General features: G+C 53.4%; 1 protein-coding gene across 27 annotated transcripts in view; it reads right to left on the reverse strand.

Moving 5' to 3' along the window:
• PUM1 (pumilio RNA binding family member 1) overlaps nt 1-4,178 on the reverse strand; it is a 77,287-nt gene extending 73,109 nt beyond the window's left edge. For 4 of the 27 annotated variants that reach the window (XM_075173704.1, XM_075173690.1, XM_075173700.1 and 1 more), the window contains exon 1: nt 4,016-4,178. Coding sequence is in view for 13 of the 27 variants with exons in the window: in XM_075173684.1 (XP_075029785.1) it covers nt 544-676 (133 nt within the window). In the remaining 14 variants the exon portion in view is untranslated. Of the gene's footprint in view, nt 1-543; nt 1,090-1,110; nt 1,261-1,776; nt 1,827-4,015 lie in introns of those variants that run through there. The other 23 variants (XM_075173701.1, XM_075173698.1, XM_075173694.1 and 20 more) reach the window with 21 other exon arrangements.
• Nucleotides 4,179-15,712: the final 11,534 nt, after the last annotated feature.

The following is a 15,712-nucleotide window of genomic DNA, read 5'->3' on the forward strand; positions in this document are numbered from 1 at the left end:
GCCTCCTTTTAACGTGGTTATTTGCTCCATTAACCTACCAACTAAAATATCATAAAAACGCACGCTAGCCAAAAATCCCACATTTTGTGCTGCAAAGTGTTATCCGTATATGCAAGATTCACGCAAGGTGCCCATTACACCGAAATCAGAACGCCAATTTATGCGATGGACAAAACAACAACTGGAGTGCCGCCAGAGAAGATTGCTAGAAAAAAGCCCCCGAAAAACCCAGTGGAACGCAAATTACACCATCAGTGCCTGCCATGCGTGTTTACACCTGACAAATTACAAGGCAGATCTTCAATCAATACACGAGTCCCACTGTATCACGATGTGTTCACTCAGTCATGCAAAACATCAAGGCAACAGTGGGGTTTTTTTTCAAATGCAAACTTAAAATACTAGATTTCTGCTTATACAGTTAATTAAGTCCCAAATACAATGTGCACTCTTCCTGCAAACTCAGAAGCTGGCTTTGGTCATGAGATGGTAAAACACACCGGCATGTTTTGTACAAGATTCCCCAGAGAAAGAGCAGCTAACCTCTGCCCGGTGCCCGGGATCTCGGCAGAACCTTCCAGAGCTGGAGCAGCCAGCAGTGCCGGTCCCACAGTCGACAGCACCAGGGGAAAGCTGGACGCGTCGTAGAAACCATCCAACCCCAAATGCTTTGCATACACCCAAAATCATCTGCGTGCAGGAGGACAACAGGCAGACTAGGCTGACAGCAACTCACTGATTTACTGCCCTCCCAAATGTTTTGATAGCATCCCAGCAGCACAAAAACATACAAGTTTGTTATTTTGTTTTCGACAATATTATCAGCTGACCCTGAGAGCAATAAAGACATTACATGTGTGAAAAGTGGTTTACCCCATTATGTAATGCTCAGCCAATGCAGAGCAAACTCGAATTTGTTTTTTAAAGCATGGTACAGTCAGAATTATTATTATTTTTAAAAAAGATTGCTAGTTTATGACTTCAGTTACCTAAATGCAACCCCAAAAACACCACAGAGAGTTAGAAGGATGAAACGGTGGGGGTGAGTTCAGCCCATACGGACTCCCACCACAGCTGCATACCAGCACGAGAATGCTTTTACTCTTGTACCTTGGTGGCTGTAAACCTTGGCCCTGATCCTGACAGCAGCTCCGACGGCCTGAAAGGCGGCTCTGTTTCCTTTCTGCTCATCATAGTAGTTTTGAACAGTCAACTACTACAAGCAACTTCCAAGAACAATTTTCTAACAGTGGAGAGAGAAAGTTGACACACAAAAAAAAATATCCAAGTCCTGTCTTTGATCAAACTTACTTAGGTTTGTCCTACTAATTGAGAACAGCATTAATATTCAGAAGAAAATAAGAACTGCAGTGGTAAGATTTTTTTATTGCACCTACAACATGCATTTGTCAACACACACACAGAGCCTCCATGGCCACATAAACAAGCAACTCTGCAAGGCATTTTATAGGTTCAAAGACTTTCACGACTTAAATACCAGTAACATTTAACAGAACTAACTCCTGTCTTTCAAAAAGTCTGGAAATCACTACCGTCCTTAAATACTTCATAAAACACTGTGACAACGCCTGGAATTACTAAACCTTCACTGATTGTTAAGAATACAATGCTACGATTTAATGGCATTTTTCCTTTAGCTTTCCTTTAATAAACGTTATAAACAAAATCCTTCAGTAACATGAAATGAAGCAATAAAGCTCCTCTACACAATAAGAAAAAAATAATTAAGTAATTACTGGTAAGAAATTCACATACCACCAAGTCGGGGTGTATATTAATTGCAGACAATGAAATCTGAGCAGCCCCTATGAAAAGAGGTTACAAGTTATCTCAGGGCAGTCTTTAAAAAATATAAGGAGATACTATGGATGCACAAAACCTTTCAAGTATCACTATATTGCGACAAGTCCCTGTTTCCAGTTGGAAATACCACAGCGAACAAAGTTGTGAGTGGAAGTCAGCACAGCCACAACCTTACTTTCCTCCCTCAAAAGGCAGTGGGCTGCAAGGTCCCTCTGCTCACCAGCACCAATTCATTTCTGGTTTAACTCGCACGCAGATCGTTAATAATTGCATTACTATAAAAACAGGGTTTTTTTGAGACTCTAGAAAATCTCAGTTAAGGTACTATGAAGATCTGCACGAGTGCCTCCTGCTCCCAGACGCTTCCTCTTTCATCTAATACAGACAAGGCAGCTCCAAACACGAGAGAAAAACTTGGCAAAGGCGACATTTTGAAAGGGAGCAAAGGGGAAAAGAGCATTCTGGGTAGTTCAAGTTTAGTTCCAAGACGTGTTTTTATAGAAATGCCGTGTTAAATGTAGCGGACAGCTGAATCCTGTCATTCAAAGCACACAGAGCACCAGAAATATGTTAAGTCACCTACACAACGCACATTCATTAGCTAACCGGCAGCTGCAAGACTCGCCGCTGCTAATGGCTACTAAGACCCTTTTCATTCCCAAACTCTTAGTAAAAATATATAATCAACTTTTCCTAGGTAAACTGTTTGCTGGGAGGAGTTACGTATTTACAAACAAAGGCTTCTACTCTGCTACAATGCGCTCAAAGAGGACAATTTTCCTTTTCCCTTGATAAAAACACAGCATGCAAATAAACTGCTCTGTGTTATCGTTACAAGCAAAATACTTTAGATTACGGGATGTTCCACAAGCAACAAAAACTTTGGAGATATCTCCAAGCAAGTTTTAAGCTCAAGTGGCGACGACGCTGAATAAGGCAGCTTTAATCCGCGTCGAGCACAGCTATGCCTTCAGAGCTTCCTTGCTCTTATTCAATATTCCTCTAAAAATAACAGACAATATTAAAAAATTAAGTCTGCACAAGATGCGCATTTCAAAAAGTTCAATCGTGAACTAGAAGAGAGTTTGGGCTGGGTGGGGTTTTTTTTGAAAGTTAGACTGGAAATTAAAGCACAGCCATTGTTCGAGAGCTGTGTGGCCTACAAGAACTTTTAACGTTAAACCTGGTGTTTTCCTGAAAACCAGGGGAGACGCAGCAGGAAGCGGGTAAATTGATCATCGACCGAATTGCTTAAACCAGCATTAAAACATCGTAAGATAAATGCTACCCCTTACCCCACCTCCCTCGCTCTTAATAAAGGAAATTCCTTACTCATGATCTGTCGAATAAAATCCCTGCTCAGAACAAAGTTATTAAACATTGACCAAGGGAAAAAAAAAAAAAATTCAGAGTATTTCTCAGGTTGGGGCAAGAGACAGACTCTTAAAATTACCGGTTTGCAATTAAAAAGGGCCAAACGCTGTTATTACGCGAAAACGAGATAAAAACAAGGGGGGGGGGGGGGAGGAACCCCACACAAACACAAAAACGCCAGGGTCACCCAGCACACCAAAAAGTATTGTCTGCATCTCCCTCCCTCCCGTTCGCGAGGCACCGTCCCTCTCCTCTGCCAGGGACACCGAGCCCCCCCAGGCCGCCGAAGACCCCCCAGGGCCGGGGGGGGGGAACCCAACACCCCCCCACACCAACGCGGGCCGGCACCGGGCCGGGCCCCCCGGGGCAACAAAGCGGGGCCTCGGCCCTCCCCGGCGGGCCGGGCTGGGCCCCCCCCGGGAGAATGGGGAGCCCCGGGGGGAGCCCCGCGGCGGGCCGGGCGCGGGGGGACGCAGGCGGGGGGCGCCGCCGCCGCCCGGCCGGGATGGGCCCGCGCCCCCCCATCAATAACTCCCCCCTCCCGGCCGGTCGGGGCGCGGCGGCGAGCGGCCGGGGAGCCGCTCACGGGAAGCGGGGGCCCACCGCGCCCCCCCCCCCGGTAACAATAGGGGCCAGGCCCCAGCCCCCGAGCGCCGACAAGGAGCCGGGCGGGAGAGCCGGGCGCAGCGCCCCACCGCCGCTCGCCTTCGGGGCGGCCTGGCGCCGCTCCGCCCGCCCCCCCCACCAATATGGCCCCACCGGCAGCTCCGCTGAGGTGCGCGGCGCGCCGGGGGCCCGGTCCGGTGCCGATACTCACGGGCGGAGCGGTAGGATGAAGACGGATCTCGGCCCCCCCCAGGCCGCTCGCCGCCTGCCTCTCCCCCTGCCTTTCACTCCGACAACATGGCGGCCCGGCGGGGACGGGCGCCGCGCTGCACGCCGGGAAGGCGAGGCCGCTCCAAGCGGCGCCGGGCCGCCGCTCCCCCGGCCGGGCCGGGCTGGGCTGGGCCCTGCCCGCGGCCCCGCGCCCCCTTCCCCCCCAACCGCGCACCGCGCCGGCCCGGGAGCACCGCGGGGGGGGACAGGCTGTGCCCCGGCCCCCTCCTGCGCGTCCCCTCGCGGCTGTCGCCGCTCCCTGGCCAGGCCCGGGCCGGCTTGGGGCCAGGCCCGGCTCAGCTGGGGGCCAGGCCCGGGCCGGGGGCCGCAGGCTTTAAGCGAGGCCCCTTCCCCAGCTGGGGTGGGGGGACGCAGGCCCTACTCAGCCCCACGCTGCCGCCATCAACGCTCCCTCGGCTCATGGGGCTGTGGCTGAGCCCCCACCCCCCCGCTGCCGCCACCGCTCCCGGCCTCAGGCACCCCCAGCCCCGCACTGGGCAGCGGGGGGGTCCACCGGGCAGCTGCCAGCCCCCCCGGCCGAACCAACAGCCATCCGGCCGGGGCCTGCTCACACAAAGGCAGCAAAGAACCGCACCAGAGGCACGAAGCTCAGCCGAGCGCAGGCAGGGAGAGCGGCTCTTCCTCACCCTGTGCCTTTACAAGCCCAGCGCCAGCAGCCAAGCACAATTTTGGGGTGTTTTCCCTTCATATCCCCCCCCTCCCCTTCCCCACAAAGCCAGGGCTGTGGGGAAACTACACACCCCGGCGTGCGCCGCTCCGGCGCCGGCCAGGCTCGCAGTCTGGACATTAAAACAAAGCGCTGTACTCTGGGAGCAGTAGTTTCTGCAATAACACCTCCATGTTAAAGGGACAGCTCGTTCGGGAGCGGCCGCTGTTGGTTTTGTGCACCCTCCTGCATTGGGGTGTTGGGCTCCTATGTTTTGGGGGGGGATTTAGCACCTGCACTTGACGCTTAGATGTAATATTTTCTCTCCTCCTAGCCAGGCAAGCCAACCGCACGCGAAAAACGGGAGGAAACTGCTGGCGCAGGGAAGCGGCTCGGGGCATGCCCTCGCATGCACACGCAGAGCAAACAAGCAGCAGCCCAGCGCCACGGCTGCCGCGTTTGAAAGGGCTTCGTCAGCCGACGGGGTCCCGCAGACTGCACGGGGCTCGGCGACAGATTTCCCTGGAGCCTGAGCTTTTGCGGGCGAAGCAAGCGCGTTGTGGTTTCAGGTACAAGAAGTTACTTCAAGCCCAGTTTATGAGCAGAGCTGGATCCAGCTGAGATCTGGCTGCGTAGCTTGCATCCATTTTCTCCCCGAAGGGCTGCCGGGGTGATGGGTGTCTCCACCACCACGCTGCCTCTTCCAGGTGCCCGCACTGCGATGGAGCGTGCAGCCCAGCCAGCCAGGTCTTGGGGGGAAGCTGAGCCTCACCCCGGCCACCCTCCAAAACCCTGGGGCAACACGGCTCATGACTGCAGCCTGGGAGGTGCTGAGTACCCCAGGCCGGGCATGACAGGGGACCTTCAGGATAAACAGTTAGCAAAGACTTTCACTGTCAATGCTGGTTTTTAAGCCAAGCCTTATATAGCCACCCTAAGTTTTCCTTGGCCAGTGCCAGCGTGGCTTATTTGACCTGGCAAAACCCCGCTGTGATAAACCGAGCTCTGCTGGGTTCAGCTGCCTGCGCCGCAGCAGCGTGTTGCCCAAATGGGTGTGTGGCACTTGGCACGGACCCCCTTGCCCTGCTGCCAGGCAGCCTTGCCGGGCCCTGAGCATCCCGTGAACGGCTGCAGCATGGATCCTGCACAACGAGTAGCTCCTGTTAGCGAGGCCTGCTGCCTCCAGGCTCTTCACTGGAATAGGAACATCAGCAGGTTCTTCTGGCGAGCGTCCCTAACGAAGATGCAGCTCATTCTGCCGAGCTGCGCTGCCCTGTTACAAGGAAACCGCCTCGGTGACGCAGTCAGCCCGTCAGAAGCATGCTTGTGCCATGAGGCTGGATCAATTCTCCACCTTCCAGCGGGTAGAGCCCTAAACCTGGCTCTGCCATGCCATGGTGGACCATGCAATGCCCCCAAAACGCTGCCAGTTGAATAAGGCCAACCTCGTGGCGTAGTGGAGATGTGAAGAGTGAAAACATGTCGTCTTGGCACCAGAGCAAATAAATCTGGCCAGACACCCTTCTCCTTCGGTTGTATTCTGCAACGTCTCCTGAACATCCCGGGCTGATACAAGACATCAGCATTGACTCTTGGGTGATGAATATTTCGGCTGCGAAGCGTGAGCTCTTTCCCACACCATGTCTTCACTGCAGAGCCCGGGGGAAGGAGGGCTGGCAGGTCCCTACCTGCTTCTGCTGGCCAGCTTTTGAGGTGCCGTGCTTGCGAACTGGCAACCTCAGCACCCCACCTTGCTGGTGGGGCCGCCTGTCCCCAAGCTATCATGCTGGCGGTAGCACAGAGGTCCCCGAGCAGCAGTGACCCTCTGCTGCGAGCCAGAGATAACAGCTACACCGTGGCGGCTTGCAGCACACACCCAGGCTGCTTGCTGACACTAGAAACATGGTTTGTGTTAATTATACCTGGGATAATTACATTTATACCAGTATAATGAGAGGGGGAGGGTAAGAGTCCTCCTGTGGATGAAGTATTAGTGGTTAAAAGCCACTTATGCCAGTAGGTAGTTTATTCGGTTTAGGAAGAAGGGCGCAGAGAAATGGTACGTGGGGACACGCAGCCCTGTGGCTATGGGACTGAGTTAGAGTTTGGGTCTCACCTCCAGCACCTCCGTCCCTCCCACAGCCTCTTCTGCCTCCCACCGCTGCCATCCTCTCTCTTGCCCCTCAGACCTTGCCCAAGCTCCCAGCTTGTTGCAATCCATGGAAAGTCTCCCACTGAGAGAACATGCTGCTCTGGAGACTTCAGAGCCATAGTGGGCAGGCAGAGTGGGAGGAAGAGGCAGTGCGGGCAGTGAAATAACTTCCACGTCCATGGGAAAAACCTTCTGGAGGTGGAAATGTCCTTCTGATCTTTGTCACACCATTGGCCATCGAGGGCAGCTGCAGCTCCCTAGCCCTGGCTCACCCCGTACCAGTCCTGGCATAAGTTATCCTGGGCTTCGTCTTTGGTCTACAGAGAGAAAAAGATGCCTCCAGAAGGTGGTTGATGTCCTCCTAACCTCCACATGACTCACTAGAAGCACCTTTCTCCCTCTGCTGACTACAGAAGGGGCTTCAGTCAACTGCGGTCTTCATTAAATATCAAAGTTACATGTCCAAAGCCAAATGCCCAAATCCAGACCCTCCATCCATGCTCTGCCCAGACTCTGTTCCTGGTGGCACGATGCCCAACACGGCAGTATCTTCTCTTTGAAGAAGCCTTCTAGTCTCAGAGCAAATAAACCCAACGCTGCTGTGATTCATACTCCTCAGAGCAGAGCTTCCCATAGCTCGATGGAGGAGAAATGTGCACAGGACAGGGGATTCAGCTGGAAAAGAAAATAGATTGAGGGACTCCATAAATCACAGATGAGTACTGCCCCCAGACAGACCTGGCAGTCCCCAGCCTCGGGGAAGTGTAGGGAGGTCCAACACTTTTATTTCAGTGACAGCTTGGTCTCTGAAATGAAGTCAGATGGGAGGAAAGAACATCTCCCCCCCAGTGCCAAGTTCTTTAGTGGGGCAGCAAAATTTTGATGGCCACCAGAAAAAAAAAAAATCCGTTGAATTACTTGATTTTTTCTAAACCAAGCCAAAACTGCTGAGATCTTCATGCAGGATACTTTCAAAACATGCCAGCTTGACCAAAAAGCTTTGAGAGCCAAATACATCATTCAGCTTCATCATTGGGACAGTGTTTCATCAAACGATGTTGCCTTGAGACAAAAAGTAATGACCAGCCCTGCAGCTGGGCAGCTTTAATACTTGTTCATGAACATGGGCTGCGTGCTGACCCATCCATTGCTCCATCAGCTGCTTCGCAAAGATGGCCAGAGACCTAAAATCGTGGACCTTCCCCATGGGACCTTGCCCGTAAGAGCCCAGTCCCACACATATGCAGATGCAGGGCGCACATGTAAATGTTTTCTGGGCTGGACCTGTCGTCATCAGCGGACCTAGACGGGAAATGTCCCTTCGTTTCTGCAGCAGCTCTCAGCGATCAGATAAAACTGTGGTTTTCACCCACACTTTTCGCCTACGGGCTTCCACGCTCTTGTTGAGAAACCCAATGCAGACATTTTTAGGAGTCAGCAGCCGAGTGTCTAAAAGTGGCTGGTGAAATGTTGCGGTTACAGCAGGCTGAAGGAAATTCTGGCTGCAGACCCACCTGACAACAGTAAAGTCTGAAAGTTTCATTTTGGCTGGAAAGTCGCTTTTTCTTGCAAAAATACACCCCCCTAAAATTAAAGTTTTAAAGCAACTCCCACCCATCGGCTGCACTTAGAGTTGTACCGAGCCCTACACGGAGTCCCCGATCCTGGGTGCAAGGACAACAACCAAGCAACTCTGGGTGATGTCTTGAGGGTCATTAACAACAGATCCTACTATTTCCTCTCTGTGTGCAGGAAGGCAGCTGGCAAAGCCATGTCACACATCCCGCGGTTAGAAAACAGCTGTGCCAATGCCTTCCTCCTCATCCCGGTGATGTCCTCCACTGTCCTCCTTCCAGTTTGCCACGGCTCGCAGGGCCGCCGCAGAAGAAGACAGCCAGAGGCAGGCAGCGAAAAATGCCCTGCAGAAGTGGAGATAAATCCAGGATGGATTTATGGGATCCAGAGTGGGTTAAACCCAGGATGAGAAGACTTCTTCTCACTCTTATGGGTTCAAGAGGTATTTTCCCCAGGGACCAGGCAGCGAGAAATGTTTTTGGCAGGGTCACTAGCACAGGGGGCCAGGTGTCATTGGGAAGGATCCTTGGGTGTCCCTCTGCCACCCCACTGTTGTAGTCTATTAATGAGAAGGTAATTCAGAAACCTACAGAAAAAGCAGCTGCACAAACAACTGACAGCAGCTATAAACCAGGAAAAAGGAAATTCTTGTTTGTTTTTTAAACCGCATGGGTTTTCCCCCTGGACCTTGCTGCTGAGACGTGTCATGGCAGTAAGGAGCGGGGCTGAGCCCTGCTCCACATTCCTACCTTTTCATCAGCCTTTTTAACCAGTCGCCGAACCCTGAAGGGGCCTGGACATCAGAGCTGCAGAGAAAACAGAAGCTCTGATAGATGCTGGTGGATAAAATAGATGAACACTTGGGGTATGAACCACCGTTCCCTCCCGAGAGCCTTGCAGGCAGGGAGAGGGGGACAGCAGTTGGGTTGAGCACAGCCCCGGGAGCCGATGGGATCTGAAAAATCCTACGGCTCAGCAAAGCAGCTGTGGACAGGAGAGTTTAGGTGGTGGCACCTTCCTCCCGAGAGGGAGGTGGCAGCGGTGTCCCCGCTGAGTGCGGGCTGCTGGCCAGGACTTGGTCAATACCCAGCTGGAAAGGATCTGGCAGGCTCCAGGGCTGCTCTTGGCCGGCACTTGCGAAGTCATAGTGGAGACTTGTCCCTGCTCAGGGTGTCCCACCCATAGCGGCTGTCCCTCCAAACGTGTGCCAGGCCAGACGTAGCCTGGGGAATGAAAGGATTGTACCTATGTATGGTCTAGCTAGATCACCCCAAGATCCAAGCTAGATCCTTACACTTACCCAACTCCCTGCTTCGTGGGCCCCAGGAGGGCATAGACACCCACCGGGAGCAAGGGATGGGACATAGGGATCCCTCCGCTATGCTGGCCGGAGGCAGGTAAATGCTGCCTGGGGACACTTGATGTCCACTGGTGGCACATTGTCCCCATATGGTGTCACTGGTAGGAGCAACACCACCTCCTGGGTGAGTGCTTGTGAAGCTCCCCTTTTTGGGGATCATCCCCCATGCCATGTCTCATCCTGATTTCTAATCATTCGAGCTGCGAAGCAGGTGGCTGATTAAGATTTTGAGCTTGTTTGTTATCCCTAAATATATCAAGTCTGGATTTTCTCAACAGGCAATTACATGACTAAGCCCTTTGGAAGCTTGCTATCTTCTCAGCCCGCATGACTTCTTCTTGCAGTCCTGCAGCCTGATGGCGTTTTGTGGGGAGCGATTTCCTTCTACCCACTCCGCATTTCCCATTTGCATTGCATCAGCTCTTCCCCGGCGCTGAAAGACGAGCGGGAGGGATGCTCTAACTTTCTCCTGCCTCTCTAATATCTCCTGAGCCGAGCCAGGCTGAGGCACGGCATCAAGACTGGCATATCCTTTACCTGCAGAGAGAGCTATTTATTGGCATATATATATGTATTGGAAAATATATATTATTACTGGAAACGTATAGACTGTGTATAGAGGCACAGTCTCAGGGCAGCAATGCTGAAACAGGAGCAAGGGGATGAGTGGAGACTTTGCAGGGGGTCAGTCAGCCAGAAGGTTTTCCCAGTCTCCAACCCCACTTCTCCTTTGCTTGCAGCTTTCCCAGACCTTATTTCTTGGGGTTTAAGTTGTCCGATTCAGTCTTGTCCCTCACCTGGAGGGGGTGACAATGTGCTGCTGCTGCCAGCCTGTCGCGGGGCCCTCCCCAGGGCACAGCTATCTGCATCGCACGTTCAAGATGCATTTCCTGTTATGTTCCCAGTTAAGAAAAAACAACAACCCCACAAATTGTCACGTTTAGAAGAACATCATCCCAGCTGCAGACTCATACGCTCAAATTTAGGAAATACCAGTGTTACCTTTGCCTGCGCAACCTTAATTCAGCCCCCTTAGGCACATGCTTTGCGATCCAGTCTTTAATTACAGCTTCACAGACGAGGTTTTTCCCACGGCACCCTGTGGCCCAGTTAGGGCTGGATCTGCCCCGGGGCAGAGCGATGGGGGAGATGTGGATGTGGGACCCCTGTGTCCCCTCCCGCCCAAGCTGGAAAGAGCGTGAGACTCGAAGGACGGAGGTCTGCTGCTTGAAATGCTTTTGCATTTCTCTCTCATAACCCAAGTAATTTTGCTAAAACCCAGGGTGCTGCAGGAGGGTTTGCTGAGCAAGAAAGGGTGAAGGGTGAAGGTGGGGCCTCTCCGCTCCCAGCTCCAAACCCCTCTGCCACCAGCATCCCCCCCAGACCACCTCTCTGCCACCTCCCCGGGCTGCCCAGGGCTCCCTGGTTGCCTCCTCCCTCCCCTCCTCTTGCACAGAGACCTTCTGTCAAGGAGCTCCACGCCGTCCCTCCACCCACGCACACCTTTGATTTGGACACTGAGATGTGCCTGGGCGCTGGGTGGAGGCTGCTCTTATTCCGACTTCGTCCTTGCAGAAGGCAGCCCGGCGGCTCTTGCGGCTCTGCCTAACGCAGGCAGCTGCTCCTCCTGCCTGCCTGCTGCAGCCCAGCCCAGCCTGGGACCTGGACACCTCCTGCCTCTGCTTCCACGTCCCCATGTGCCACGAAGCTCCACGAACCGCTCAGCCCAAAGGCAAGGGTGCTTTGCACGGTGGGGAGCTGGCTGGGGAGCGATTTGTGACCGACAGCTTTGTCAGCAAAACCTCCCAGCTTGGCTCGTTTTGCCCGGAGGGAGGCCTGGGGTTTGCTGGGGGGCCAGAAATGACGTTTCCCAAGTGCTTGCTAAACGCACTCCACCAGTGCCTTGCCCGAGCAGCGCTCGGCTCCCATGTCCTCTGTACACCGGAGCTTGCAGGGCCGGCACCGCGCTTCCCAGCTCCTCACCAGCGCTCCTGGTTTGATCTTCATTGCACAGACAGAGGCTCAGGTATACCCTGGAGACACCCGGCTTGGAAACCTAATTGCCCGCGGTGTAATTTGAAGGCAGCGAGCCCATGCTCAGAAGGGCTGATTCACCCTCTGGACCTGCCCCTGCTCCTCCTGTGAGGCCGGAGGGAGCCGAGGGCAGCGGAGCAGCACCCAACGGAGGTGCCTAATGTGGGTGACCCCAGGCTTCAGGGTAGCGGTGGCCCCTTCCTTGGGTGCCTGCTTGCAGGCTAGGATTTGCCTGAGCAAAGCTGCAACGGGTGTCGGCAGGAGCCGAGCTTTGCACGTGCGGAGGGACAGTGCATTGCAGAGACCTGGGAGACGTCTGATTTGGAGGGTCCTGAGCGTTGGCTGCACGTTCAACCAACCCCAGGTGGTCATTTGCCTGTTATTGCCTGTTCTTGCACCCGTCTTGACTATAACTGCGTGGATTTACTCCAGATCACACCCAGGCATTGTGCTCGTGGTGATGGAGGGATGTGCATCCTTCTGCCAGCCCTGGAGCCTCCAGCTCTGAGACCTTTCCCAGGCACTTTCCCTGCACCGGAGGTGATGCACAGAGGTTACAGCTGGTTGCATCTTCATCGCTTTCACATGCAAAGACCCACATTTCTGGCTGTGCAGCTCTGGTTGGAGCCCAGAGGGGTCAACGGGGTCTGCAACGGGAGTTTGGGAAAGTGGCTCCACCGCGTGCATGGAGGAGGTCCTGGAGACGCAACCAAACTGCCCGGAGCGAGAGGCACCGGTGCCAGGAACAACACGAGGAGTCCCATGGCAACAGGGCAGGGAGACAAGTTCGGGGAATGGTGTAACACGCCCCGCTTGCAGGAACAAAATGGAGCTTTTCCTGCCCGCGCCGGCTCCCACCTTCCCCCTGCACCTGGATGTGTCCCCTGTCCTGCCCGCCGCGGCACTGGGATCAGTGGAGGAGTCCTGGCACCAAATCCCTTGCAAACTCCACCCTCTTTGCCCCCATCGTATCTTGGCTTTCCCCTACGTGTTTTCAGCTCCAGCGCTGGCTCCCAGGCACGCTCCAGCCCATCCTCGACCCCTTCTTGATGCTCTGGAGCTAAAAGCCAGTTGATTTGGAGCTGGCTTTGTTGCAGGACTGGAGCATGATGTTGCAAAGGCATCTTAGCTTCTCTCCTGGGGAGTGATGGGGCCAGTGGTCCATGTAGATATATATATATATGTGCAGCATCTTTCAGGAGAAGCCAGCTCCTGGTGCAAGCAGGCAGGCTGCAAGGAACCTGTCACGTGCTTTAGTCTCTGCCCAAGATGAACCATGTGTTGTGCATCCTGAGCAAAAAATTCTGCGTACGCCCGCGGAGGCACTATGGTGGGCAGAGAAAGCCCAAGATCTCCCACCAAGGCAGCCCTCGCGTCCATCTGACGTTCGTCTGGGTGAACACCCGTCCGTGTGTCACCTTCCAGCTGGGGCTGCAGGTGATGGGAGCACCGAAAAGAGCATCTCTTTAGGGATGTGGGGCCAGGGATTTCGGGGGCCTCGCACCCATACCGTGGCACAGGTCTGCTGGGCAGCGTGGTGCCAGGAGGAGGGTGTCCCGAGGGGATGCCACTGCATCTTCCACCTGGCAGGGACCACTGGAGAACCGTCCAACCCCGCTAAGGAATCAAAGGGGGGAAAATAAGGCCCAGGATAAGTTTCTTAATCAATTTACCACCAAAAGCAAGCAGTGAGCTTTCCTCCAAGCACGAAAACGTTGTTCCCATTCACCCACCGCATCCTACCGGCCTCGCTCCCGCACCCGCTCCCATTTCCCTGGAACCAGCCGTATTTAACTCGGCACACCTAGGACCGCGGCAGCCGGATCTACAGATCTCCTCGAGTCCCTGAAAAGCGTCTCTATGCCTTTGTTTGAGGTTGTGAAAGCGGCTTTTTTACTCCTTAACATCTGTGACTTGCCGGGGTCCCGCGGCTGCGGGAGGGAGCTGGCGTTTCTGCGCGGGGTAAATTAATCCTTTGTTGCTCCTCAGCCATTTCTTTGCTCGGGTTGGGATGGAAGAAAATCAACTCGTTTTTCTTCCTGCCCTTCCTGTTTACGGCGACACAGGGTTTCTTCACATGATAGCGGCAAGAGATGCTTGGACTCTGTAATTACATCTCAGCCACGGCCAGGCAGGGGACAGTGGGTGTAAGGAGGGACCAGCTTGGCCCAGGGTGTAAGGGGTTTGAAGCAAAGCCCCTCCAACCCCCCCCATGGCTGTGGGTAGTGATGCAATGCCCACACTCCCATGCTTTTTAAATTTGGGGTGCCCTGATAATTTTGGGAGCAGCGAGAGCATTGCTGCTGGGGATGCTGCGCCCGCGTCCCAGCTTCAGACTGGGGTGGGAGCAGGAGGGGGGACGCCTCATGTCAGGGACGGCCGGTGCCACTCAGGTGATCATTCATATCATTTTTATTTTGAAGAATTTCCCCTGCTGCTCTGCAAATCAAATTATGGCTGTAAAACTGTAGGAAGCTGATGGGGGGAGATGAACCCTTCGTCTGCGGGGACCTGGGGGAAAGGCACCCGCTCCTGTGCCGAGCATCGTCCCCGCTCGGCAAAGGATGCACCGGCTGCCAACCGGGAGCAGAAAGGAGTCAGGCTTTCCTGGGGAAGGCAGAAAGGCAGGAGATGTTTTAATATCCATTTCCCAAGAGAAATAAGTCATTTGGGAATGTAAGATGCCCAAATAATGGAGTAGATGCGGTGATGCTCCCAGCCAAGGCGTTGTGTTCGCTCTCCCCATCACGCTGGGATGTGAATTGAAGGTCGGGTTATCGACCGCCTTCACCTCCTCCGACGGGTCCGTGCCAGCACCCGGCCTTGCCCGAGGACCCCGGGGTGGGTGCGTGGCACCCAGGTTCAGCTGGCGACCAGCAGCGATAACCGCTGCGGCAGGCTGGGTTTCCTGGGAGCCACCCGGCGATGCCAGTACCACTGGTGGGATGCGGCTGCGGCGTGGGAGATGCTGCTCGGGTTGCAGGGAAAAGGAGCTGTGACACCCCCAAAAAATTTGGAGTTTGGTTTTCGGCAGCGGGTCCTGAGCTGGCTTTGCCATTTCGAAATGATCCGGCTTGGACAATGCGGCTCTAAATTTGCAAATAGAAATTTGGAGGGGAATGCCCGTGGGAAAAGGGGCGGAAAGGAAATGGAGAGGAGGGAAACGCCGGGAAGCGGATGGCTGGTTTTCCTCTATATCCCGAATTTTTCCTATCTGTAGGATAGGAAATTTTTCCTTCCTTTTTCTGTATGGTGAGGGCTGGGATGCTGTTGGCTTTGCCTCAGGTGAAGACACACGGACTGTTCTCCGAATTTCCACCCCAAACCCAGAGGATTTATTCCCTGCAAAGCAAATCTCAGCCCTCCCGTCCTCCTGGGACGTGCCGCTGGCCACAAGCACTGAGCAAACGGCACAAACCCGCCTCCGAAACGTGTTTTCTCAGCACTCAGGTTGGGAAAAAATTTTAAAACCGGCTTTTGCAGGCTGGCGATTTGGTTTAAAAAAGCTCCTCTATTATAAGACAATAAAACCTGAGTTGTTGTAACTCCTGAAACCCCCCAATACAGTTTTATTCTTTGTCTATGGGTGCAGTTTCACACTTTCCCTTTTACTTATTTATTTACTTTTTAAACTTATTTATTTACTTGCTTATTTAATTTATTTACTTATAAATAAATAAGTAAATAAGTTAATATACTTGCTTAAAATAAATAATTTATTTTTATTTACTATAAATAAATAAATAAGCTAATATATTTACTTATAATAAATATTTTTTATTTACTATAAGTTCATCTATTTACTTACAATGAATAAACTATTTTTATTTACTATAAATAAATAAGTTCA

This window comes from Calonectris borealis, chromosome 25 (genome assembly GCF_964195595.1).
Source record: "Calonectris borealis chromosome 25, bCalBor7.hap1.2, whole genome shotgun sequence".
Lineage (NCBI taxonomy): Eukaryota > Metazoa > Chordata > Aves > Procellariiformes > Procellariidae > Calonectris > Calonectris borealis.